This window comes from Cladophialophora bantiana (genome assembly GCF_000835475.1).
Source record: "Cladophialophora bantiana CBS 173.52 unplaced genomic scaffold supercont1.26, whole genome shotgun sequence".
Taxonomy (NCBI): domain Eukaryota; kingdom Fungi; phylum Ascomycota; class Eurotiomycetes; order Chaetothyriales; family Herpotrichiellaceae; genus Cladophialophora; species Cladophialophora bantiana.
This window is the reverse complement of record NW_015971600.1, coordinates 188,786-214,845: the sequence shown is the minus strand read 5'-3', so window position 1 is coordinate 214,845 and position 26,060 is coordinate 188,786. Positions and strand designations below refer to the sequence as shown.

Sequence of the window (26,060 nt, the reverse complement as noted above, 5' to 3'; positions counted from 1 at the left end):
GGATCTTAGATATTAAGGGCAATGAATAACGGTTCTTAATCGTGACCTTATTTAGTCCTCTATAGTCCATATAGAGGCGAAGTCCTCCGTCTTTCTTTAGGATAAATAGAATGGGAGCCTTAGTAAGTAAGATACTTCGTTAAATTTATTCTTTCATTAATGCATTGTCGAGATATTCTCTTAGAGCCTCGAGTTCTCTACTACTTAAAGGGTAGATAGGCCCATAGGGTGCTATTATACCTAGCGTAAGATTAATTATATACTCTACCTTCGACACTAGTGAAATTTAAGCCTCGCCCGGATCTAATACTACGTCGCTATAGCTAGTATAAAGAGAAGATATACCTCCGTCTTTACTTAATGTAAGAGTTCGGAGACGAGTGAAACACTACCCTACCCGATTCGAGTAAGAAACTCTTTAAGATTTCTCTAAAGATTAATACTATATAATGTAGATTTCATTCTTTTCTTAAATAAGCTCTTACGCTGTAATTATATTAATTCGGGTTTAGCGATCTAGATCTCTCACTACCTAGATACTATCTCTAAAATTAATGTCGGAATTAATTACTTCGAGCCAGCGTATACCGAGTATTATATCGAATCCCTCGATATTCATAGATAATAAATTAAGTCTAGTCTTAGTAGTTCTCCCCCGGTCATTAATGGCCTAAACCTCGAGGCTATAACGGCCGTAAATGGTGATCTACCGACCATCCATAGCCTTCCTAAATATATCTAGTGGAACGCCTTTTAAACTAAGCCTAACAATAGTTATCTATAAGATGAAGTCGTCCTATACCCTATAGTCCATAAGAGCCCGCAATTAATGCTTCTCGCCCTTTACTCGGACTATTACTTAAATACTTACACAGCGTTACTCTAATGCGCCGTATCTCGTAGACTAAATGTACCCCAATGCGGTAGCTACGTTTACCACATTGGTATCTATTTTTTTATACCCTTTTTAGGGCAATTCCGTACTAGATACCCTTTCTTATAATAATTATAGTACTTAGGAACAAACGAGGACGTTGATTTTTCTCTCTGCTTAGCTTTGGGCTCAGCTAATACGTTTAGCGAACTAGATATGTTTTTTCTCTCCCGATTCGGGTGGGAAGTTCTATTCTCACTTTCTATTATAGCCATCGATGTCTTTTACTTTAGGAGCTCATTTCTTTTCCCTAAAGCATTCTTCTTCTTAGCCTTACCCTTTTACTTATTCGCGAAACGTGTCTCATGGCGATAGGCGGCCGTAAGGATAGTATCTCTATTAAGACGTACCTTCTATAGCTCTACTATAACTACGTTATAAATATTAAGCTATAGACCGTAAAGAAAACGCTATATCTTTTGCTCGACTTCCGTAAGTCTTAATGTCTCTACCTCGGCCTCTACTTACTCTAGTTTATATAAGTACTAACGAACACTCTATTCTTTTCATTACTTTCTAAACTAAGTAGTATAAGTGGCCTTAAAAGTGCGAGTTTAAGGATCTTTAATAGTACCTCGAAGAAACGTAAGGAATTCCTCCTAACTAACGGATACGTTACGTTATCTATAATATACCTAACGAGGCTCTCTATCTAGCTAGATTACCGCCGTTTAAATGGTCCGCTTAGCTACCTTAGGGTCTATTAGATTCTAGTGATAGAACTCGAAATACATCTCGATATCTATAATAAACTCGGTTAAGGCCTAGTAACTACCCTCATTAAAATACTTCGGGAGGTCCGTCTTAAAGATTTTCGCGTAGCTAGCTAAATTATCTATGACTAGTCGCTTATTATTCTCACCCGATTTAGGTGAGAGACTTCGAGAATATACTATAGTCTCTTATATTAATCTCTATTCCACACTAAGAGTACCCCCTCTCCGTAGATAATGAATTCGATCTATTTATTCTCGCCGTGTCCTTTCTCTTTTAAGCCTAGATAGTTCGGCCTATAATTATTCATCATCCATTTCTTCGAGGTCACTCACGTCCGTAGACGTGAAAATAGGGTGTCGCGGGTCTATAGGGCCCACAGTAATCGTAGGGTCTTTATCGACGGTCCCCGACGAGACCTCGGGCGCCCCATTGTCTCGGGGCGATGGGGGATTCATTCTCACCTAATTTAGGTGAGAACTTACCCTAGTAAGGATGGTTTTTAAGGGTCTCCCTAGAATCGTATGTAGCTACTGCTAGCTCGATAGTGTCACTGCGTGATAGGTAAGCGTTGAGAATTATTAGGGACCTACGCAACGTAGTAGATATAAAGAAATTAAAGTAGCTAAATGTCTTATTCTATTCACGTAGCCCTATTAACAACGACTCAACGCTTGAGAAAAAGGAAGAGTTCTCTCTCAGCCGATTCAGGTGAGAGGAGACTCTTATAGCTTCCCCTCTTTCTGTCACGTGAAAAGGGTAAGGCAGCGTTAACCGATAGCCTTGTGCCTCAACCGTCCTTTGCCTTATCCTTTCCTTTTCTTTCTATACCGTCCACCCGATTCGGGTGGAGGGCGTAGAGTACTTAGGGACAACGGTGGGTTCGTGACATTGCGTCAGAGGCAGCTATTGTTAGGTCGGCGTTACTGTATATAGAGTTCTTGTTGGCACATTCTATTTCGAAATTCGTCCTGTCATCCTGGACGATACACAGTGAATCTATCCACAAATACCGAAAGCTGAGCGCTCTGGTTGTTCGGACCGCATCCAAAAAGGTAGGTGGAAGGTCCGAATCTGGAATACCTTGTTCAACTGTAGCCAAGGTCTTCATAGTAAGTTTTGGTGGAAGAATAGAGCCGGGTCCACCCCAATAGTGGCTTAGAGCGACGTAGTGCGCATCTTCTCCTAGACTATGAAGATTATTTGTTGGAACAATGCCAATCGGTTCTTGGCCGATGTTGATCAAGCTCCGAGGGAATCGAGTTCTCGGGGAGACTGCACATTCCGTATGATTATTGATGCACTCTGCAATCCATAAGAGCGCTAAGGCTAAAGAAGAGGATGTATCGGCGCTAGGTTCAATGAGATATGATCCAGGCTTTCCAAGCCAGCTGGGGAAGAGGATCTCGGGATCCTTTCCGTTGCGTTCGACCGAAATGCGAACATCAAGATCATAATGAGAGTAGAGTCCAAAGGTAAGGGCCATCGATTGAGGGTTGCCTCCTCAGCTGCGTCCATGGATCATGAATACATAGTGAGAGCGCGTCTTCCAATAGTGTACACAGCTCACAGCCAGCCTCTGCCGCTCGCTTCAGCTCATCGAGGGCACAAGGACCTTCAATAAGCTGATGCCTCGTTCGCGGCACGTAGAGCCATTCAGAACCAATATCAGATTTCTTCGAGCTGTAAAATGTTTCAGCAGGGATGTTGCGACATCTTCCACAAAGGTGTTTGGTTGATTGGGCAGCATCGCAGATTCTGCTGACCATGTTGATCAGTGAGGAAGAGTGTATCCCTTGTTAGCTAGATACCTATTAAATTTATCAAGTCTCCGTCTAGCTATCTGGGAGGAGCTATCAGCGATCCGTGTAACCAATCCATGCTGGTCCACGTAATACACGGAAAGAAGGGAAAACAATTATTCCGTGTACTCACATTAGTTCGTGTATCGGCCCTGATTCACGGTTAATGGCATCTGCGGAGTCTGAAGAGAGATTGAAGCTGAGGTTTCTTCACTTGCTAACCACCCAGATCCACTTATGCTCTAGACATGGACAACAGAGCCTGGGTCAGACTGCGCAATGTTAGCGAAAAGGTCAGGTCAATGCATAGCATTCTTTTTGCGAGGACAGCGTGCTTAGTTCGCACCATCGAGCCAACCTATCAGGACCTACGCCAGACAGGAGGCACTGATGGATTGGATTGCTGTATGCGATTAACTATCTGTAGTCCATATAGACGAAGACTCAACGCTTGGAGAAGAAAGAAGGATCGTTTCCCACCTGAATGAGTAGGGAAGAGACTCTTGTAGCTTCTCCTCTTTTGCTATCACGTGGTGTAAGCATGAGGCATGTATCCCGACAGCTTTTGTGCTCCTCAGCCTTGTCCCCTGACAGCCTTGTCTGCAACACCTATACCGCCTGCCCTAAGTAGCCCACCTGATTCAGGTGCAGATAATAGGGCTTGGGATAGCTATTCGTGACACAACCCCTTAGACTAGCACTGCTGCTGAGAACTTCGCCTTGAACTAGCACTGCTCAGCTTCTCCGGCCGCAGTTCAGCATCAACGACGCATGCTGCGTCATAGTCTTGGGCTCTTTGGGAATGGCTATTCATGCTTTGTTACTACATTTCTGAAAAAAAAAAAAAAAAAAAAACTTCCTCTGAGCAACGCGTCCTGCAGCAGGTTTGTAGCGATGCCACTCCCGTTTGCCCAGACCTTCCCCTTCCCCGGTCATCTGGCACTTTATATTTCACTACGATTTCCTGTTTCCCTAAAGTATTCGCACGGCCTTAAATTCTGTTTCCGGCGCTGTTTGTCTTTCGATACTTGCGGTCGGAAGTTGATCGCAGAAGATTGAGCACAGGTGATAAGAAGGGTGAGCATGTCACTCAAATCGGAGGACATTGGTTGATTTCGAAGGGATCTGGGGAGACGCCTGACTATATACTTTTGGAGGGCTTCGGACTTAGTACAAAGCCCTTACAACACGCTTCGAAGCCCTTCGGGCTGTCATTACATCTCTTGGCGTGCCCCAATCACCGCTTGACTTGAGACGTCAGGTGACCAGGCCCGACCTCGGCTCAGCCTCACCCGGTGTCTGCTCGGGCTAACTTAACGGCCTATCTGCTCAGGTTGTTCAGCTCCCTATGACTTATTCTCAAAGCTTCCCAGAGCGTCGCCTGCGGAGAAAGGAGGGCGGCGGATTAGCGTTCTAATGTAATACTGTGTTGCAATGCCTAGCGCATTTGTCCAGTCACGTGATGCAGCCTGACCTTTTATGTGACTCAATTGGAGGACATGATAGATTCTGCAGGACCACGAGGTCTGCCTGACTTTGTACTGTTTGGTAATTTACACTGTGGGTATCGGCGCTAGTCCGATGCCTTCGTCCGGATACTAGCGTCGACGGTCTTTACATGTCTTGGTAACCCTGGCTGTCACATTTATCCTGCCGTTGATGCAGTTTGCACTGTCCAGATAGCACTTCCATCAACAACATTAGATGACTTTCCCTGTTGGTTTACATACTGTATTGAATAAGCATCAATTCTCGAGACTACATCTAGTTCAAAATAAATGTGGCACGCTGCCTGTCAGTCCCGAGCCCCTTCCGACCTCATAGTCACACTTCGTCAATGTGCTTCGACTATGAACTCTCATGCTCTTGCCATGCCCAGTACTTTACAGTGAGAAAGAGTGGAACTACAGCCATAGCATAGGCACCGAAGCCGAATGCGGAAGCTGAGTCGTGTGTGAAGACAGCGTATAGTACATCAGCAACGCCGACTAGGATCGTAAGCACGAGCATATTGGAGAACAGGACGACCCAATCCCAGCCTTCGTGGATTGTCAAGCCCCATCCGATGACTGCCGGCTGGTACGTTAGCTTACCACGCAGTTTCTTTGGGAACGTCTTCAACCAGAAGTCGTAAGAGTGAATACCGGGCTTTAGGAGGTGCGAAAACTTAGGTATGCTCAAGACTTCAACTTCGGTTGGGCAGGGGTCGTAGTGATAGTTCTTCTCTACCTTAACTTGGTCTTCGGGTGGCAGCCTGAGTCTGACCTTATCAGGACAGATGCTTGCGTGGAACGGCACAAGTCGGAACTGAGGTGTTGTTAACAAGACGCAGCCATCTCACGAGAGATACTAAGGGAGAGACTAACCTCGATGAGTTCCGCGCTTCGAGGCACCCGCAAGTGCACAGTCCCCAACCAGTCTCTCCAAGTAGCAGACATTCGATCCGCCAGCCACTGAGGTGCAAGCAACCCATAGTGCCAGGAATCATGTCTGCTCGCCTCCCAATATCTGCGCCGGATGCCATCGAACAGGAGTTGGTCATTCTCAATGTAACTGAGATCCACATGGAGAAGCTTGGTCAGGTTTCGTGTATTTACGCAGAGCAATAGATAACGGGGAATTGCACCAACGTCGATGGTTTGAACATTTTGTTGTCGACCTGATCCCGTTCGAAGGTCTCCAGGCGACTCCTTAAAACCTGTTTGGTCAGGTACGGGAGGTGGATTTGACAACCCACCACTAGAACCGCCTGTAACATATGCTCGTTGGGGCATCTTGGGCAATCCTGAAGACGTTGCGCCAGACCCAGCAAGTATCTGCCCTTGGGACCGAGCTGATGATGCTGCGAGCTGCTTCTGGAATTTGTCAAGTCCCCCAGATCTCAGCTCTTTGACATCAACGAACATAGGCTCACCACAGCTCTACGACAAAAGTTAGCGATATGTCTTTGCAATATAAGTTACGAGAAATTCTCACGCAAGTGTACTGGATTCTATGGAGCCCTGCTTTGGGTCTCTCTATCCTCGTCAGCCAGCATGATAGCCTCTCGTAGACCCGCATCGAGAATGAATCCCTAGTTAACTCCAACTTCGGAAGAGTTGTAGAACTTCCTTCTCTTGAATACTTCTGCAACTTTGATGACGGCTCATGCGAGTGGATTGGTAGCCGTAGACTGGGATTGTACATGGTTCAGCACAGCCATTGAGGGCGATACGTCTTGAAACTTTGGACGCTTCAAGAACGATGTGAGAGTCTCTAGCAGACCTTTGAAAGCTTGACTGGACGGGATAAAATTCTCAATCTCGTCAAGCGAAGAGACCGTAGCTGCCTCTTCATCCAAGATGGTGTCTGAATCGTCCTCTGAATCGCTATTCCTCTCGGTCGTATCTCGAGATTGTTTGGCCGTCTCAGTGTCCGCTGAATTGAGCTGCTGAATAAAATTGTCGATTCGAGATCGCCTTTCAGTTACTGTCATGGATGCTACGTTGGAATCAATCAATTCTGAGCCGACAAACTCATAGCTCCGATCATACCGGACTCTGATTAACGCCGCCATACGGCGAGAACCCTCAAGGATCAGCAGCGCTATAAGCCGAGCACTGTAAGATTGAGCTTCAATTAGGAGTGCCCTGCCGAAGGTCTTCAACATGCGCCGTAAATTATCGGCGAATCTGGCCGGCTCTAGGTCCTTGCTATGAAAACCACTCTGACATAGATCAGCGAAGGCATCTTTGCTTAGCAGTATTTCCACCACGTGCCAAACAGAGATCTCAACATCCTCGGGCGTATACGAAGTGTTTGTCGAGGGCGCAGAGACGTCCGAAAATACTGATGTCGCTTCTGATGGAGTTGGGGAAGCTGATCTCTCCTGGCCAATTGCTTTGTGAAGAAGCTCAACCATCTCATTGCCTTTGGTCTTATTCCTGCTCGCAGCTTCAACAAGAAAGCGGTCAATTCTGATATAGTGCAATCCATGTCGAAGTAGGGACTCCAAATCGATTTCCTGTGACGACTCAAAAATCTTCTCCAGGACGCCATTATCGATCGGATCAAGGTTCGACAAGAATTCGTCGATCGTATTGTATGGAAGCTCAGGCACACTACTCCACTCACAGAAGCAGAGATTCGCGATAACTGCACGCATCAAATCTTGCTGAGACATGGAATAGTCCTTGAAGATCCTCATAATCGAATTCCCATCGTCGACCATGGCCAAAAGTGCATAGATCTTGTCTCGTGGGTCTGTCGCTTTTGCGTGCTGAAACCGCTGCAGAAGGTCATAGAGTTGTATTTAGAAGCCGCTCGGTCGTTTCTTCTAGGCCCGGACATTAGATCCAAGACCTGGTGTGATAGACCGTCTGGCTTGTCCAGCCATAATTTGGAGGCGCGGGCGAAGGTCATTGAAGACACAGCTTTGGAGCCGCAATGCACAACTGCGGCTTGGGCGTGGAAGACATCTTGGAGACACCATACCCTCTGAAACCAAGGTCTGGATAGAATATCTCGAAACCCTTCTTCAAGCCTTAAGTCGTCCTCTCTACCATTGACCTCAGAGAATTTAACCATCGGAGGGATTTGCGATATTCCCCTCTCCTCAATCTGCATCAAGTAGTCCATCGATTGGTCTGTTGCCTCTGTCGCTTCACCAAGATCAATCACGACACTCTTTGGCCTTAGCGTATATGTCGCCCATTCGTGCAACCTGGGTATTCTTTTCGTGTACATCGCTCTGATTGATGCAGATAGCATCGACCCACAAAAGCCGGATTGTTCGACTTTGTCGGAGACGACGTAGCGCATGGTATAGATTTCCCATTACTCGAAATGTCGAGCCTTGCAGTGAAATGACTTCGGTGGTGTGCGGGTCACCCCAATCGTAAGATAAAGCTTCATACGGAGGACTGCTGTCTAGCTCGTAACTGTAAAGCTCACATTCGATGGGGTCATCCTGATTGCTGCCTTGCCGCAGAGCCAGGAGCCGGACATGACCCTCTTCCAATGGCATGTAGTGAAAGTATTCGACAGACATCGCAAGCGACAATTCCAAGCCAGCTGCATATCCAGAGAAACCAGTCTGTTGACCGAAGCGATGTGCATTCGTGAAATAAATTCTCTGCGCAGGTGAGGACTGAGGTGGGCTGCGAAGTAAGTCCCTGCCCTTTTGCGATCGTGAGCACTGCCTTTGCACAGCTGCCGCCCAAATTACGGCTGTGCTCACGCTACGAGGCTGCTCAAGACTCGCCCCGCAGCTCGCCAAGACTTACCCTCGATTGTACGGGAACAACTCAAATTGCTTAGTCAGGATTCAGGATATATGGTTAGGGTGCTCGGTTCAGCAGAAATGGGCTTTATAGGGGTCAGGATTCGTATAGGGAATGCTCTGTCTAGGTGACATTCCTAGATGCAGCACCAGTTACCCGCGTTGAGGTCCGTAGCCTCGCCGTTTAACTCAGGTAACCTGGCTAAACTCCGGCTCGGCCTCACTCTGCTCAGGCTAACCGCACATCTGCTCGGGTTGCTCATGGCTCCATGTCGTCTTTAGTCCTAATTTTAGGCCCTGTCTCCCATTGGATCACCTGCATATCTGTATATATCTATCCTTATTGTAACAGAGCACTTCAGAGTTCGGCGTGCACGTGCAACAACGCACAGAGGCCTGTCCAGCAGATCAGGAATCGAGAACGCGTTTCCGGTTGATACTAACAAGAAAACAACACCACCATCAACACCACCTAGAGGGGCAGCGGCTAGGGTTACGAACACCTAGCACAGCGGCAGCATCGACGAACAGGACAGGACTAATAAAACACTCAGGAATTAGGTAGACGGCACCAAAAACCATGGAATTCGTGATACTCTGCTCAAACTGTAAAGAATGGCGGTCTGCCAGCACTGTAAACTGTTCCGCACCCCCTTTCTGCCAGCCCATTTTGGTTTGACATGTGACTAGACAACTTTTCCTCCCTGCCATCGCACTATCAGCCCAGCACAGCACAGCCACTTTGCCTTGTTACAATATATACGCTTATCGCTAGATTCTGCCTACTTGCCAAGGAAGCCTTAACAGTCTCAGTGTTCAGGAGAGGAATGAGTCTTGCGTCATTCGCAGTATTTCTCCATATATTGTTACCATCGGTTAAAGATTTGGCAATAATGCGCGCCAACAAGTTGAATGCTTAATCGAGACTGTTAATGAAGAATGTAAGTGTACGGCTTCTACAGTACTCTTGTCGGAGAGCAAAGCTTTGAATTGGAGAGCATGGAAGGGATCGGCAGTCGCTGAACAAGGCTCTTTCTTTGCAACCCAGTTCATCCGTCGGTACACCCAACGTGTGGTCATGTTACCAACATTGTTAGGCGTTATGTCCCGTGATAGAGCAATCCTTAAGTGTTAAGCCCACCTCCAAAAACATCCTTGGAAAAAGCCCATTGAGTTAACTGAAGCATTTATAAAGCTGTTTTACATCCTTGTTACGGATTCGGCTAAACATCGGAAGGAGGACGCCTGATACATCGAAGAATAATCAGGCTACTAGTGTAATGGGAGAAGTTTGAAGTGGTGGATAGCGTTATGATTGGCTGGGGCGCCGACCCTAGACTATGGTTCTTCTTATATAGTCCTGGGGGACTATCTTTCATAGAATGGACAATCAACCAAGTTACCAACAGAGAGGACTTCCCCTAGTTGAGTGTGCGCGTTGAGAAGAGGCTATACCCACCGCCGTACGAGTTGATGCCCATGGCTAGTAGCCTCGCCCCAGTTCACTAGCTAAGAGATGCGACTCGGGGGAAAATTACTAGCACGCTTCCCGCATAGGAGACGCATTCTCTCCTCTCTTATGCTTAGAGGTCGTGTACAGTATTGACCATATACTATAGGGGTACCTTACATACGCACTTATCGCTAGTTTCTGCCTACTTGCCAAGGAATCCCTAACAACCCTGGAATCTCCGAGGTTGACGTCTAAGTTATGGAAATGCTGCGTTGTGAAAATGTGTTAGACACAGCCTGGAGAGAGACCAGTCACGAGCCGCATAGGGGCAACTCACCACATTCATTGGACACATAGGAGAACCTACGGAGAGCAAGGCTAAGTCTCATAATATGCCCTGCTGGCCCTGTTGACCCTACTAGCAGAGCGCACAGAGCGCTAGCATTATATATACACCCTCATTATCTCTAGATAGCTTGCGCTCCCTTCGTCGCCAACTCATGTTATCTACTTGACTATACTGCTCTTAGTCACACGGCTCATATATCCTGCGCTTCCTTCATCCAGTTCAATACTAACAAAAGGATCTGTGACTGAGTAACCAAACCTTGTTGGGTCACGCAGCGGCACAGAGGAGGGGCAAGACGGATAAGCGGTATGTACTCCCGGCACCCAAGGCTGGCTATCTCGGAAGTGGGACCACAAATCCGCCAGCGTACCCGATGAGCTCCCTAGCACTCCCGCCTACAGCAGCGGGGTAAGCACCCCCTTCTAGCCTGAGCGGGCTAGGCGGTCCCCAGCCGAGCCACGTTCAGGCCCGCCGGGTAACCACTGACTTTGAATGACTAACAAGTAAATGGCCGATAAAATGGGCAAAACGGGCAAGAACGGGGAACCAAATGACACAGTAAATGAGTAAATGACGGAAAAAATTGCCCACTAACATCGCGAGATCGCCACAACAATAGCTTAACGTCAAACTAAATGACGGACTAAACGGCAGGCGAGATAACCGGCCCAACTACTCCGTAGTAAGCGACGAGTTATCTTGAACGACACTGTAATTGCAAGGTGTACACTCAGTCATCCTTTCCATTCCCTTCCATTCCCGTAGGACTTTTACGTGGGCATCCTGCAAAGTATTATTCCATTCCTCCTTTTTCGATTGCTCCTAGTGTTCTTGCGACTGCTCTTGTTGCTTGAACAGCTTGGAGAGCTTGCGCTGAATCAGATGGAGTTCACGCATGCGGCCAACAAAACCCTTCTTCTCCCGCTGCTTCCGTGGCAGACTGTTTGCCGAACAAGGCATTAGCAATGGCGGCTTGACGGAAGGAGGGAGAGGAAAAGAAGATACTCACAGCTCGGCTTCCTCTTTGGCTCGATACCTGGTAGCCTCGTCTTCGCACCGGGTGTAAAGCTCAACAGCCTCGTCCCACTGTCGCTGACTGTCCTCCAGAGGTTGATGCGAGAGGCGCAACGAAAAGTTGGAGAGCACCCCAAGGCCCTGGGGCACCAGTTTGTAGCGTCTCAGGTACGCCCAGACGTACAGCCTACGGAGCTGATGCTCCTCGTCGTTGGCCGCCGTGGCGAACCACACCATCACATGGATCATGCCCTGTGCGGTGCCGACGGAGCGTGATAACTCGCAGTGCATGGCCTCTTCGATACTCATGTCTTGGAACCGTGCCTGCACGCCGCGGCGTGCCCCTGTGAGAAGGAGGTTCAATTGTTTGTTGTGTGCCGCCAAAAGCCTGATGAAGAGGTCGTCATCGTTAGTGGTTCCCTCGTAGAACTTGTGCATCCGAGCCATTTCCTCGTGGAGATTCTTGCGCTCTTGATCAATGCTTGTGTTCATGATGAAGATGGCGATCAGAATGAAGCTGATGATGACCGAGATGAGAGAGGCAGGGACATGGGTGGGAGGACGGGAAGAGGACGGGATGATGAACTGATGGGCTGATGAGGGTGAAAATGATGACGATTAGAATGGCGCTGATTCCCAGCCTCCTCCCCTCTCCCCTTCATCGTTGGATCGGTCAGGGTTGTGGCATCCCCTACATCGACCATCGGCAACACCTGCACCTGACAAGGGCTGGAGGCTGGAATGCATACTCGCAAATACTCAGCCAAAGCGCCCAAAACGTCCAAAACGTGCTTTAGCCGCGCGAAAAAAGGGCAGCCGGACATTCCAACTTCTAAGCACAGACCACCGTGAAGTCCGATTGACATGTCCTCCCCCTAGAAAGGGTCCGACCATGGTTCAACCCGGGCAGTTTAGACTTCGTCGTAGCGCATTCTTGCCGGGAGAGGCGTGCCTGGTGCTTGCCAGTGGGTGCGTAGAAGGGCGCAAGGGGTTCGTCTGCCAATCCCAAAGAGCGCGGGAAATTCAAGGAGCCTGAAGTGCGCGAGTCCCAGCTCCCAGCTCCCGGCTCCGAGCTTCCAGCAAGGGGTTTTTGGTTGGCAAAGTGGCGGGCGAATAGCAGTTGGTAGAGCCCCGCACATGCCCAAACTTACCCAAGCATGCCCAAAGATACGCCCAAACATGACAAACATGCCCAGTCTGTTCAAGCCTGTTCAAGCCTGCCAAGGCTGGTCGCCGCAAAAGGCTATTCAACTGATGGGCGGGCTCGGTGGATAACTACTCAGGTGCATCCATGCCATGGATGGCCTTTGCAGCGTCCAGGGGAGTGGAAGCGGGTACCCTTTGTACTACATCCGACCCGCATCAACTTGGTGTACATGTACACACACCTCAAGAGAACAAGCATCCGGCTTCGAGATCCGTCGACCAGCTGATCCAGCGAACAGAGCACCCGGCAGGAGGAGTCCAAAATTATAGAGTGGTTCCTAGAGAGGGAGAGAGCGAGGGATGGCATGGCAAGGCAGGGTATATAGAGCTGGGCATTCCCCCTTCCTGAATTCCATCCCTTCTCCATCTCTCCCTTGGGATTCAGAAACGCCCAGCCTGACTTCATTGCATTCCTTCTGCCTCATCCACATACTTGCGACTTGGGTCCTTGATCGACCCTTGGCCCCTTTCCCTGAAATTCAAGAGACTTTGGCAAGGCAAATGCTTGTCACCGACATGAGAACTCGGTCTGCCCATTGTTTCTGTCGGCCGTCGCTGCCCCCTAGCCGGCCCATCGTGCCATCCCGCTAACAACCGTCCACAGGGTACCTCAAGCCCTCATCTCCAGGGTGGAGAGCCTCGAGCACCGAATGGAATCTCTCAGCAACCAGCTGGAGTCCCTTGAGGCGGGCCGGGTGCAGCTGGAGACTCGCGTCCAGGAACACGATCGGATCATTGGATGCCTATTCTACACCGTTAAAGAGCAGGACCGGATCTTCGATACCGTCTCGGTCGCATATGTGCGGGAGCTCCACGAGCTCCGCAGCCAGCTCAATACCCTTATTGGTGTAGGGCCACCGCCTGAACCGCCTCAGGCTGGTGAACCCCAGACCCCGGAATACATAGCCCCCCTTCCTTATCGTGTCCCCCCCGCAGTTTGGCTCCCGCCGGGACCTCCGCCCCAACTCTGCTACATTGGCCGGGCTGGTTCCCAGTCCGACCTGGAGGTCATTGCCGCGTGGTGCCGCCGTCTTGGACAACGCGTGACCCAAGGCCAGTACAGCGCTCTTGATTACCGACGCGATATCACAGGCCGAAACCGAGTTGAGGTCCGCAAGGCCATGCCGAATGGGTTCCTTCAGGGCTGGGTTTTGGACCACACGAATGACACCTTTGGCTACTTTGTGCCAGAGAAGCCGGGCCCGGGGTGGCCCAAACAACTCAAAGTTCACAACGACACTGAAAGGGGTATCTTCATCGCCGCTGTCGAGTGTGATGATGCCGGCCTGCGCCCAACTCAGGATTGCTACACGATGGCTTCCCTCTACGTGAGTCTCATTGACGTATGATTGATCTACCGGTTCCTAACCTGTCCAAAAGCCTGTCCAAATCACGTCCCTGATTCAGGTCATGTCAAATTACTGGGAGATGGTCCATACCCTCTCTCGCACTCATGACATTACGCCTAATGCGAAGGACTTTGCCGCAACCAGGGACCTCCTCCGCCTACACTGGCAGCGGGCGCGGGGCACCGTTAGCCGCGGGACTGAAGGTAAGCCGCAGCACCAGAAGGCGGTGGTTGACATCCAGGCCCACGAGTACCGCCTCAGCGAGGTGGCCAACACCATCCAGACCGTGCCCGACCACAACAAGTGGGAGCATCTGGAGACGCTCCTCGCGCAGTCCAAGGGGGCCTTTCAAAAGGCCGAGTGGGTGCTGAGGAACCTCGTCCACCACGACCAGTCAGGCCAAAACCCGGAAGAAGAGACCGACACGCCCAACCCCTTTGTCGAGGAGTACCTGCAAGCCTTTCAGCGTTTAGTCACCATCGACAACTCGGAACGCAGCGAGGTCGCCGCGGCAGCGCAGGCAGTTGCCGTGCAAGCCACGCAGACAGTGCAAGAAGCCGTGCAAGCTGCGGCTGGGGCGGAGTCCGACTCCGACATGATCTCCTTTTCCGACTCGGAAGATGAGCAAGGTGGGTTGTCTGAGGAGGATTGTTCCAAGTGAGGGGGAAGGGGGAGGGGCGCAGCAAATGAGGCAAACAAGCAACCGTGGATGGGGCGGGTGGACAAAAGCACTGCGAGACAACAAGGACGGCATGGCGGGTGGGCAACAAAAACTGGGCAAAAAAGCAACAAAACACGAACTAAGTAACGCCCTGACAGGACTGAGTAGGCGTCCCGAGGCTGCTAATGCGTTGGACCCAAACTTCTGTCCCCTCCCTTCCTTGCCTCCCTCTGCCTCTTTGGTCTTTGCTCGCTGCAGGGCTTTATCCCCGATGGCCCCACCAGCATCCTTTATATCCGAACAACTGAACCGCCAAAAGAAAAACTCGGTTTACGCAAGACTCAGCTAATCGATGGTTGCCCACGCGGACGCGTTGGCTCGTATCGAGTGGGAGCTATTGGCGAGCTATTGGCGAGCTATTTTAGGGGGGGCCAGGGGGAGCTCGGGTCATGTACCCCGCACTCAACATGTGGCCAGCTACCCCTCCTTTTCAGCCGCACCATTGGATAAGCCCGCATTGCGCTGAGTGGAGGAAATGGTTTGTCCGCAGAGCTACCAAAACAGCTGAACCTGTCACCAAAAGTCTCTCCCTCTCCTTGCACAGATCCCAGAAGCCTCCCTGCTCGAACGTTTGGTGGCGTTGTCCCATCCGGGCGAAGGCACAACTGTGTATTGCATGTCCGAGCCGTCACCGTTTTTTTCCCCGGGAAATTTTCAGCTCTGGCCCCATCGATGCCGCAAAGTTCAGTCCGGCGAGTGGGCCGGTGATCAAGCTGAGTTTGAGTTTGCGGGGATGTGTTCTCTGAAACTCTGTCTCACTTGCACAGACGCCCCTAGTCCCACCTTCTGGCCCTCTCCACACGCACTCACACCACTCCTTTACCCGCTCCTTCGCGCTCTAGATTTCTGTCACGTTCCTTTCCATGCGAGGAGAGCTCTGAGACATGGCGCCTGTCAACAGTCTGGGCACTGTGAGGGGGAATGTGCGCTATTGGACGCGCGTGGCGTGTCACTGGGCCGCTGTGGAATTGCCCCTGGGAGATGCAGCCATCAAGGGTTCACGGGCAATGAGGCTACAGATTGAGAGACAGCGCTAGACAATTTCTTGTCCGTTGGACGGATGAGCGAACCGGCCAAGTAGAATGACAGCCCCGAACAAGCCATGATATCATTGCCCTGTGGATCCAGATGTAGTAACATGATCAGGAAAGGAAAGGAGAATAGGTGATAGCTGCGATAATATCCCGATTATTGGGGGTGGTGGTCTCATATCTCATATAGAGGAGGGGGTGTGTGGGGGTGAGGGAATGAGTGACAGGATACACAGACACAGCGACAATCACAGCGAAGGAAAGAGATCTTTATACTAGCAGATCTAGGTTAAGTTAAACGGCCACTAGCTCACTAACTCAGTATTTGTTATACACCGCGGCAGGTATATACAGTAGCAATACTGCGAGTGAGCGAGATAGCACCTTGGCGAGTTCGGCATCTCGGGAAACCTTTTCATCCATTGTGGTCCTCCATTATTGCACTCACTTAATGACTAAGCCGCCAAGGTATATCGTGGAGAATCTCCCGTTAAAGATTCTTCCTTACCTGCAACGGTCTTACGAGGCTAGTAACATTCCATTTGCTTCGTCGAGATGGTTCAAATGATATGAATCTTTCACAATTATATACGAACTATTTGAGTTTTAACGGGGTGGGCGACTCTGCCAATCCCTATTTCCTTGGCGCTCAGCCTTACCGGCCGAGACAGACACAGGCATACGCGACCGTGATGACCTATACTCACTTGCGCCGCTCCTCTATCACCCCAATCTACCGTCACGCGTCTAAAATGCGGATTCCCTTCCCTTTGGGACCTGTCAACATTCCTCAGCCTCAATATGGCCATGATTCCGATGATCATGTCACAGACCTACCCATGATGTGCTAATGAAAAACGCTGGTACAGAGATATATTGCCCCTTAAACTCTCCCGTGCCCTGCGTAATGTCCATGACCGGCTTCTGCATACTGCATCTACTTCTCTGTCCATTCTCCTCCTACCCCCCCAAAAGTCTAATGTCGGCCCCCATCCGCAGCTTTGAATATCTTTGGGCCCCTGGAATCAGGGAGCAGTCATTGGCTGCCATAGTCGGCAACGAGCCATCGGCGGCTGTGGACAACACCCCAGTCCCCTTGCTTCCTCGCGGCTTCTTTCGAGTCCATAACGGGGAGGAGCCTGGCGTTCCAAAACCTCCTCATGCCATCACCGTCTACTCAGTCCTGTCTCCCACCAACGAATTGATCACCAAGGGTGGGCGGGTATTGGACTATGAGTGGCTTGAGCGCCTTACCCGACAGTGGCGCCCGAACGACCACCCTCTAGATGATGGATCTTGCTACGTTCCAGCGAGCGAGCCAAGGGAGCTTGGATCGCCATCCACATCCCTGTTCCAAGCAGACCAGAATCCTGCTCCTCCACTCGGCGAAGATCAACCCACCCACCACCCCGACACCGCCATTACTACCCTCTCGGAACCGGGACAGAAGCTGTCCTGGCCTCCTCCCACCCCTGGCCACACTCAAGATCAGAGCAGCCCCAACGAGACAACAAATGAGAGCATCAATCAGCAGGTCACCCGAATCCAGGACGAGGACAGCAGCCGGGTCTTCCCAACCCCCCCAACCAGAGCGAACGATTGGCGGAGCGTTTGTCTTGTCTAGTTAGTGGACACAGGAAAATGCCAAACAGCCATGACTATCCCATCTGTCCCGAGCCGCAGTTTATGATACCCCTAGTTAATTTCCCAGTGTAGCCGTGCAGCTTAAACAAACTAGACCTGTCACATGCTGCCTCTAAAGCTCACCTCTGTTCACTGAAAAGGCAGCTTTCCAGGGCATCTAGCATCAGGGCGATCAGCTTGATAGGCGGAGAAGACCCAAGACTCCCCGGAGGCACTGGGAAGGGATGGTGTCATAAATGCCACATAGGTGAACTGAGTGACAGGTCGAAAGGACCTCGAAACCCACAAACTTTGCAACCAGGTCCAAAATGATCTCTGTAGTCAATTGCCGACCTGCACACCTTGCCACCTCAAGTCAGGGAAGCCTGAGCCTCTTCAGCGTCAACGGCCGATCCATTTTCCCAGTCTCAAAACTCCTTTCTAGCTTTCTCTCTCTCTCCTTTTTTTTTTTTTTTTTTTTAATTTAGCTTTCACGGCAAGCCCCGACCCAGCAGCGGCCCAAACTGTTGTACGAAGGTTGAGTTGTGGACCTGTCTGATTGATTGTGTTCTGGTCGCCTAGCTATTCAGAGAGACTCTGCCAGTTTATATATACATTGGCCTGTAACCACAAGAGCATTCCTGAAACCTCCTATTCCGTCGCCATCCTGTCACAGATCTGCAGGAACAACGAGGTTGAGGCAGTTTGCGCAGTGGGTGAAGCGCCTAGCGTCTCAGGTGGTTTGCCCCAGTGGTGCTCTCGCGACCCTGTCAACACAAACCTTGGTGCCGAAGGGGTGCTCGTTCCTCGAATAGGACTCGAACCAGCTCGCACTATAGATCCCAACGAGGACATGTTTGGTGAGCATGGCGAACACAAGGAGGCGAGACTTCCTATGCCCAATGCCCTGATATCACCAAAGAGACCGCCAACAACGGCTGTTACGTTAGAAGCGGCAACGGGAGCAACAGCAGAAGGAGAAGAAATAGCGAGAGGAGCCGCGGAACGTGCGCCAGAGGAAGCAGCGAGAGTACTTGAAACGGCGACGACGATAACGACGACGACAACGGCTACAGAGGACGGGCAGTCGGCCTCCATACCACCGCCACGACGGCCCCCTCTGTCGCCAACGGCGACGAGACCATCGTCAAACGGGAGGCGGGTACGATTCGACCTTCTGGAAGCTTCCTCACCCATCAACATTCCAGTAAGGTGTTCTCGATACTCGAGTCCTCCGCCTTCTCTCGTCCCCCCATCTATCCAACAGTCGGGCTTTTCTGTCTCGCCATGTCAAGCCTGTCCTGACTGTTTTTCCCTTTTCTCTTTTGCGTAAAAATAGGTTCTTCGAGAGTGCGGACCTCGACAAGTCTCTGATCTTTTCCTCTAAGTCACGTGAGCGCCCACGGCCAACGCCGCTGGCGGACATCAGACGCCGTCACCCGGCGCGGCCGATCGGGAACTCGGTCCTCCGCTCGATCGACCGGGCCCACGCGGCGAGGAGGTGGAACCCTTGCGCACCTTGCCCGGTGAGGTTGGAAATGGATAGGGACTGGGATTTGAATAATTATATGTATACTGGCACTGGACGTGGTGTTGGTGGCCTTATCTAAAATTTGAGATAAACATGGAAAAAGGCTCACCTAACGGACGGTAGAGGAGATAGTTATACGGAACACAGCGCAGAAGAGGACAGAATACGTTGACATTGTACACTAGACCATGTTCGTTACGCAGCACTCTTGCATACACGCATCCGATATGCAGATAGCATAGACATGTGCATACATCCAATACGGAGATGCTGTACATACATACAAGCATGCATGCGTCGCCCTCCTTGCTCACAGGCCCGCTCGGTCGGTCGGTCGGGGCACTTGTGTACTCATCTACGTGCCATGACCCTTTCCAACTTCTCCTATTTTCCTGTCCATCAATCCATCTATGTGCATGGGCATCACTGTTGCCATTCCGTCCATCTGTGTATCGATCTAGTTGGTTGTGGTTTGCGAGGCCATAGACGACAAGGTCGAGTAACCCTCCATCTTCAGCCGTATTCATTCCAAAGCCTTCTCCTGGCCTTCCTTGTTTCAAAGCCGTCTCTTGTCTCCCCCCGTCTACCGTGGCTGTGATCGACGTGTTCCTGTTGCAAAGATCGTCTGAATCAGCAGCGTAGCAACGAGTGTTTTTACCGCTGCATTGTCGAGGGCGGCCACCACCTTCTTTTCCTTGGCCGTTTCGAATTTGTTTTACAGTTGTCCAGTCCACAACGAGAGCAAAAACCGACTAGGAAGAAGTAAAAGATGGGCTCGACGCGCAGTGCGCCTCGAGGCTGAACACACCCGAAGGGCCCAACAGTCACATGTTCACTGAGACCGCAAATAGCCGATTACGCACGTGATTCTGTTGAGGGGCCGGCGAGCCGGCATCACCAGCCACACCAGCCAGGCTAGCCTATACTTGTTCTGGCGAACGTGGCGGTATTGTGGGATAAGTTATCTGGGGCGACAAGCATCTTTGTCAAACTCAATCGACACAGACAAGGCTGCATTGCAATGCGTCGTCCTTTCAAGATCTTGCCTGATGAATCCTTGAGCTTGCATCAATTGAGGTGGGAGGACAATCGGGTTGGAGTGCTGTCTGGGTAAGACCAATCCAGCCACCCCTTCCGTGCCCCTGTGCAGGAGGCATCAAGCAAGGGATGTGCCGTGCGGCATCCTCTCAAGACTTCGGGGCTTCGCCAGATAATGGCCTGCCACCTTTTCTTTCTTGACGTCACATTCATAGCAGCATCCCTTGACAGGAGAGGGGCCGGACTGGTTCTGAGGGACATATAGTGAGAATGAACGCTGTTCAGCTTCGATTCCCTCGTCCTCGCTCCAACCCAACATCCTGTATTCTGCTTGAATCGTCCTGTCCCAGCGTCCCTTCACATCTTCAAACATGTCGAAAACTCAGGAGCCCCAAACCTTTCTAGATCTTCCCAAAGAAGTACAACTAGAAATCCTCGACAATGTTCTCGCGGGAGAGTACATCACCGTCGAACCGGATCCCAACCTTCCCTACCGGTCTTGCTGGCGTCTACCAGCGCAAGCATTGACGCTTGCAAACGTCTCTCGCGAATTTTGCAAGCCCTCCCCGACGTGCATCGAGACCCTCGTCTGTAAAGAGGGCGCACGTCCAACCGGCCTCGCAATCCCAGAGGGGATCCGGCGAAGCATTAAATCAATCATCTTGGAAAATACCTACATGCCAGCCGTCGACACAGCGGCGTTCCCCAATTTGCGAGCGATCCTCTGCTGCAGGGACGGGGACTTCAGCTATTTGGTAGTCAACTTGAATCATTACGGACACAATCTCACGGACATAATCGAGATAGACAAGCTCGTTCAACGGCAACGAGCCGAAATCCACAGCCAAATCATACCGCAGTTGCCATCATGGATGGAAGAGCTCGTCCTCGATCCTGCTAGCAAAGTCGAGCTGACGATCCGCGTCACAGTGCTTTTTCGCACGGACGAGGATGTCGCGGCTTCAGCAACCTTCCGCTTCGATGAAGATGGCATTGTCGAGGTAGAACCTCCCTCCTGGCGTATGCCAATGTCCTTCCTATATTCTTGGAAAGCAGGCCGTCCCTATAACGCGCTCTGCCCGTCTCGGACGAAAAAGAGTAACGAGAAGCGTAGCGGGGAACGAATGCGCAACGGAGAGAGGAAGTGGACGAAGATTGAAGGCGGGGGGTGGACGATCGAGGCAGACGAGGGGTTCCATGGATAAAAGCCACGTTGCACCGCAGGGAACATTCGAAAAAGGAACGACAGCATTGGCCATGAGATTGTCTGGCGTCTTGAATGATGGTTGTGCGATGCTCTTGCCGCCGTGGTGGCTTTTCTGTTTCCCATGCCCCTAATTCACCCAGCAAGCAACGACATCACCAAAACGTTTAGTTCGTCAATTGATAAGGAATATGATGGATATTGTGATCCTGCGTACCTCGTAAAATGACATCGTCCCGGTGAATTTTCTTCCAAGGGTCGCAAGTTAGATAACCAACCGAGCCCGCCAAGCCAATTTCTGCATAGCCAGGGTCCGTGCACGTGCGCCTATCAAACATGACCTTTCTGCCCCTTGGAGCTTGGCAGTCCGAAGCAGAAGGCCCCTCTCCCAAATATCAATGGCCTCCCTGCGGACTCCCTTTCGCGGCCTTTCGCACTGTCCTCTTCAATTCTCGACCTCGCCCTGCTTTCCTCGAGGTCGAGTGTCTCCTCCTTGGCCATGAGCAACATGCCCATGTCCCTTCCTCGAGCATTAGGGCCTGTACGGCTGCTCATTGTCTTCGTCGTCCTGCTCTCCCTGTTCCTCTTCCGATCCTACTATCTCCCCAGCCCTGACCCAGAGGGCGAGTATGGCCTGTCTTCTCCTGCATCTTTCTGGAAAGGCTCCAGCTCCACCTCCGCCGCTGTCGAAGATGTAACCGACGTCGACCTGGAAGACGGTTACTACGAGGTCGATGAAGACCCCGATCCAGTTCCACAGGTTGAAGACCATGCGGAAGCGGACACTGGCCATGAACCCGAGTCCGAACCCGAGTCCGAACCCGAGTCTGAACCTGACCTCGACCCTGACCTCGACCCTGAAATCGATCCTGAGCCTGAACCTGAGCCCGAAGTCGAATCCCCGTCAACGAGCCCTCTCGAACCTGCCCCCGTTTCTTCTCCTCCCCCGTACGTATCTGACTCTCGCATACCACCATGCCGCCGGCTTCCAGGCGCAGACAAAGTCGTGGTCATGGTCAAGACGGGTGCTACGGAAGTTTTCGCGCGCGTCCCTGAACAACTCGTCACCTTGGCTCAGTGCGTCCCTAATTTCATGGTCTTCTCCGACATGGAGCAACAAGTGGGAGAGTTCCAGATTCAAGACGCCTTGGATGGGATCGGACAAGAGTACAAAGAGAATCACGATGACTTTCGGTTCTATAATGAAATCCACGCCGCTCATGTTGCGCATGGTGATGTGAGTGTGCTTGGATCCGACAGGGCCTGGGCTCTGGATAAATGGAAGAACATTCCCATGCTCCACAAGGCTTACGTGGAGTATCCGGACGCGGAATGGTTTGTCACAATCGATGCCGACACTTATCTCAGCTGGGCCAACCTCCTCCTTCTCCTCGACCGCATGGATCCGGACGAACCGTTGTATGCAGGCTGCGTTTATTGGCATGGCCCTACTGCCTTTGCCCAAGGTGGCACTGGCTATCTGTTATCTCGCAATGCGGTGCAGAGATTTGAAGAGATCCGGACACCTGAAAAGATCGCCGATTGGGAGAAAGAGACTTCCACGATCTGCTGCGGGGATGTCATGCTAGGAGTTGCGATGAGCCAAGCGGGAGTCAGCGTCAGCGGTGCCTGGCCGATGTTTCAGGTGGATCCGCCATCTGGCTTCGTCTGGTCTGATACTGTGTGGTGCACCCCGGCCATCACCTGGCACCATGTGCACTCGTACGAGGTTGAAGGGCTTTGGCAGTTTGAGAAAGAATGGATAAACAAGACCTGGGACGATGAAGACCCCGGCGCAGTCCCCTACTTGTACAAGGACGTCTTTGAAGATTTCATCAGGCCGCACATCACCGAACAAAAGAAGGACTGGAACAATCTCTCTGGAGACAAAACGTTTACGCAACCTAGTGAGGGCCACGTCAAGGAAGACAACGACTGGGACTGGAAAAATGATGAAGAGAAGCAACAGATATGGGACGATCTTTCCGAGCTCGAGAAGAAATCCATCGAGTCCATCGAAGACTGCCGCTCGGTTTGTGAGAAGGATGTGCAATGTATGCAGTTTGCCTGGCATCCCGGCACCTGCAAACTGAGCCATTCCATCAAAATGGGTCGGCCGGTCGACTCGAAAGAAGAGTACACCTCTGGGTGGATGATCGACAGAGTCGAAAAATTCAGCTCAGTCAGATCAGAGTGTGGCGAGGTATCATGGAAAGTGGGCTGAATGGCAGTCCTAGTTTTTGGTACCATTATGTTTATGGCACGACGATAATTTCTTTGTCCCTCCACTGCTGGGTCCTTGACGCTACAAAGGAGTCGGATTCGACATTGCTATTGAGGGGTTTTCCCGGAATCATGACGCCGCCAAAAATGGGCCGGCTGTCATTGCATACGACGGCCCAGATATTCTATCAGTCAGGGGAGGACTGTCCATAGCTTGGATGTTCGGAATGATGGCAGACGCTGGGCGCTAGCCAGGTGGCCTCGAAGACGGAGTAGGTTGGCCCGTGACGAGCAGACCAGTGGGCCAGTGTTCGGAATTTTCATGCCTGGCCAAAAGGAGGAGATGAATTGAACACTCTGCGCCTCGGTGCAGTTCAGAAAGCACTGTACGCCGACGCAGTAACCGCGATCTGAAAGCAGTGGTATAGGATGAATGGCAAAGTACCACCATATTTCCAAAGATTCGCGATGTGAGGGAGGTGGGCCGCCTCATTAGTGACTTGGCGCTCCTGCTGGAGGGATGTAACAAGTACAGACCTTGATACGTTGATGATCATTACAGATGGAGTTCACATTACACACGAGATGTTGTAAGAAAACAAAGGCCGCAACTTCGATCTGGTAGTGAATCACTTTCCTCTCCTATTATCTCGCTGGCACTGCTATCATGTCAGACCGCGCCACCAGACCATGGCTCAATAAGGCCAACCGGTAAACTCCTCTCTCAGCCCTAGAAATGAAAGGGACGGGTAGATCTCGAAATGTGTAGGATAAATGTACAATGTCCCTCCCACCGCCCGGGCATCCAGACCAGCTCCAATTCCAATATGCAGGACCGTGTTCTACCTGGAAAGTTTGCTTTCACTTCATTGCAAAATCAAACTCCTCAAAGTCGGCTCGTAGGCCCGCCGCGTCGTCTTCCTCGGCCGCTTGGTCGCTCCCATCCTTCCACGAGATCGAGTCCATCCAGTTGACTCGGTTTTCCAGTTGCAGCAGACCCGCCATCACCTCTCTGCCGAACCAGATGTTGAACTTTTGACTCGTGGGCAGTGCAAAGAACATGGATGTTGCCACGCCCACGTCTTCGTCTCCGTCCACGTTGCCGTTAGCATGGTCGGCCATTTGGACAGGATCGGCGACCCAGGTCCACACTCGGAAATAATCTGATCGTTGGGGAAGCTGAGCGCCGGCCTCGCAGGATTGGAAGCTTGGATACCCGTACTCAGCCGCCTTCACCTTGAATGCTGCCTCAACAAGCCCCTTCTTTATGCGGTCGACTGGACATGCAATGAGTTGCCAGTGGAAATGCCGGATGCCGGTCCGATTGACTTCCCAGCAGACGGTGCCCAGCTGACCGTGGCTTTTTGAACCGACCATGACACTAAGAGCATTTCGGAACCTATTCATTTCCTTAAACTCGAATGCGATCTCGTCGGATGATCTCTTTCCAGAAGCCAGCTCGTCTGCAGCATGGTAGTATGGAATAATCATGACGTGGCCGGTGAAAGACAGCTGAGGGAATGTCGATGGCAACGGTAAAGGACCTCTCGTCACTGTGGCCATGCTTTCGTCCCCCAGAGACACGACAAGGTGGGTCTTGGCACCGGGCTTATTCAGGCACATGAAACAGTCATTGGGGTCATTGCGCGGACCTCTCCGAGCACGCTTGCGATTGCGTGGCCCATAACCCTCATCGGCCTCTCCCGGATACGGACCTTTGTCATCAATTGCCTGTCGCTTCCTTGGCGGTGTGGATCTGATGAACGGTGACTCGAGCGGAGCCTCTATCGTGGCTGGAGGACGGGAAGTATCCAATGTGAACGCCGACATCCACTCTCTCGTGGGCGCAGATACGCTCGCCAGACTTTTGAATCTGGTTACACTCGGTTCCTCAAACGAAGTGTAGTCGAGGACATGCTTGAAGGGCTCTCGCTCCCACAAGGCACGGGGACTGCTGGAGAAATGGTACCATGGCTTGAGTGCTTGACAGAGATTGGAAATCGACTGTGTGCCAGCTGTCCCATCGATCCCCTCGGGCAATGCGATCTTCGACCCATTGCTGATGTTTGCCGGCCACTGATTTGTGACGAGAATGTGTGCAAAGTGAGCGCCATCAAGTCCTCTTGATTCGCTGTCCAGGTGCAATGGGTCATATTTACCCAGCTTCTGAGTGAGCGACGATTCGTTTTGAACTAGCCGACCTCCAAGTGAGACGATTTTCACGCCATCCGTAGTGGTCATGGTCCCTTTGCGGCCCAGATAGAACAGGTTCGGACAAATGTCTCCTCCGTCTAGCTTTCCTCTGACCATTTCCGGGAGAGGCGAGTCGCCGACCGTGAAATATGTTGGGAGCGGTACATCGACCTGACCGTCGAGCAACGCCTCTACTTCACTAGAATTGCTCTCATCACCGGGAGGACTGAAAAGATCGCCAACGACGATGGCCAACGAGAAGTCGTGTTTGGCTTGCAGTTTTGATATCTTGCCAAAAGCCTTTTTCAGCTGTCCTTGGATACTTCCAACCACAAGGCTACCAGAGTCAGCGATGACGCTTATGCAGTTTCAATCAGGTCACCATCGACTCACATCTTAGCGGTTCCCATGTTGA

General features: G+C 51.2%; 9 protein-coding genes across 9 annotated transcripts; 4 read left to right on the top strand and 5 right to left on the bottom strand.

The window, feature by feature from the left end:
* Positions 1–2,513: 2,513 nt before the first annotated feature.
* On the bottom strand, positions 2,514–3,134 carry Z519_12140 (uncharacterized protein; the record flags this gene model as incomplete). The annotated part of the gene is made up of 1 exon (XM_016769847.1): positions 2,514–3,134. The coding sequence occupies one exon, from the start codon at positions 3,132–3,134 to the stop codon at positions 2,514–2,516; it is 621 nt and encodes a 206-aa protein (XP_016613906.1).
* A 2,164-nt stretch (positions 3,135–5,298) lies between these two features.
* Z519_12139 (uncharacterized protein) lies at positions 5,299–6,356 on the bottom strand (the record flags this gene model as incomplete). Its single annotated transcript, XM_016769846.1, has 2 exons — positions 5,299–5,757; positions 5,817–6,356. The coding sequence occupies 2 exons, from the start codon at positions 6,354–6,356 to the stop codon at positions 5,299–5,301; spliced, it is 999 nt and encodes a 332-aa protein (XP_016613905.1).
* Positions 6,357–6,595: 239 nt separating this feature from the next.
* On the bottom strand, positions 6,596–8,250 carry Z519_12138 (uncharacterized protein; the record flags this gene model as incomplete). Its single annotated transcript, XM_016769845.1, has 2 exons — positions 6,596–7,717; positions 7,792–8,250. 2 exons carry the CDS (start codon positions 8,248–8,250, stop codon positions 6,596–6,598), a joined length of 1,581 nt encoding a protein of 526 aa, XP_016613904.1.
* A 3,084-nt stretch (positions 8,251–11,334) lies between these two features.
* Z519_12137 (uncharacterized protein) lies at positions 11,335–12,018 on the bottom strand (the record flags this gene model as incomplete). The annotated part of the gene is made up of 2 exons (XM_016769844.1): positions 11,335–11,452; positions 11,522–12,018. The coding sequence occupies 2 exons, from the start codon at positions 12,016–12,018 to the stop codon at positions 11,335–11,337; spliced, it is 615 nt and encodes a 204-aa protein (XP_016613903.1).
* Positions 12,019–13,382: 1,364 nt separating this feature from the next.
* Z519_12136 (uncharacterized protein) lies at positions 13,383–14,742 on the top strand (the record flags this gene model as incomplete). Its single annotated transcript, XM_016769843.1, has 2 exons — positions 13,383–14,060; positions 14,113–14,742. The coding sequence occupies 2 exons, from the start codon at positions 13,383–13,385 to the stop codon at positions 14,740–14,742; spliced, it is 1,308 nt and encodes a 435-aa protein (XP_016613902.1).
* A 2,070-nt stretch (positions 14,743–16,812) lies between these two features.
* Z519_12135 (uncharacterized protein) lies at positions 16,813–17,457 on the top strand (the record flags this gene model as incomplete). The annotated part of the gene is made up of 1 exon (XM_016769842.1): positions 16,813–17,457. The coding sequence occupies one exon, from the start codon at positions 16,813–16,815 to the stop codon at positions 17,455–17,457; it is 645 nt and encodes a 214-aa protein (XP_016613901.1).
* A 2,939-nt stretch (positions 17,458–20,396) lies between these two features.
* On the top strand, positions 20,397–21,230 carry Z519_12134 (uncharacterized protein; the record flags this gene model as incomplete). Its single annotated transcript, XM_016769841.1, has 1 exon — positions 20,397–21,230. The coding sequence occupies one exon, from the start codon at positions 20,397–20,399 to the stop codon at positions 21,228–21,230; it is 834 nt and encodes a 277-aa protein (XP_016613900.1).
* A 507-nt stretch (positions 21,231–21,737) lies between these two features.
* Positions 21,738–23,453, top strand: Z519_12133 (uncharacterized protein; the record flags this gene model as incomplete). Its single annotated transcript, XM_016769840.1, has 1 exon — positions 21,738–23,453. One exon carries the CDS (start codon positions 21,738–21,740, stop codon positions 23,451–23,453), a length of 1,716 nt encoding a protein of 571 aa, XP_016613899.1.
* Positions 23,454–24,313: 860 nt separating this feature from the next.
* Positions 24,314–26,055, bottom strand: Z519_12132 (uncharacterized protein; the record flags this gene model as incomplete). The annotated part of the gene is made up of 2 exons (XM_016769839.1): positions 24,314–26,003; positions 26,039–26,055. The coding sequence occupies 2 exons, from the start codon at positions 26,053–26,055 to the stop codon at positions 24,314–24,316; spliced, it is 1,707 nt and encodes a 568-aa protein (XP_016613898.1).
* Positions 26,056–26,060: the final 5 nt, after the last annotated feature.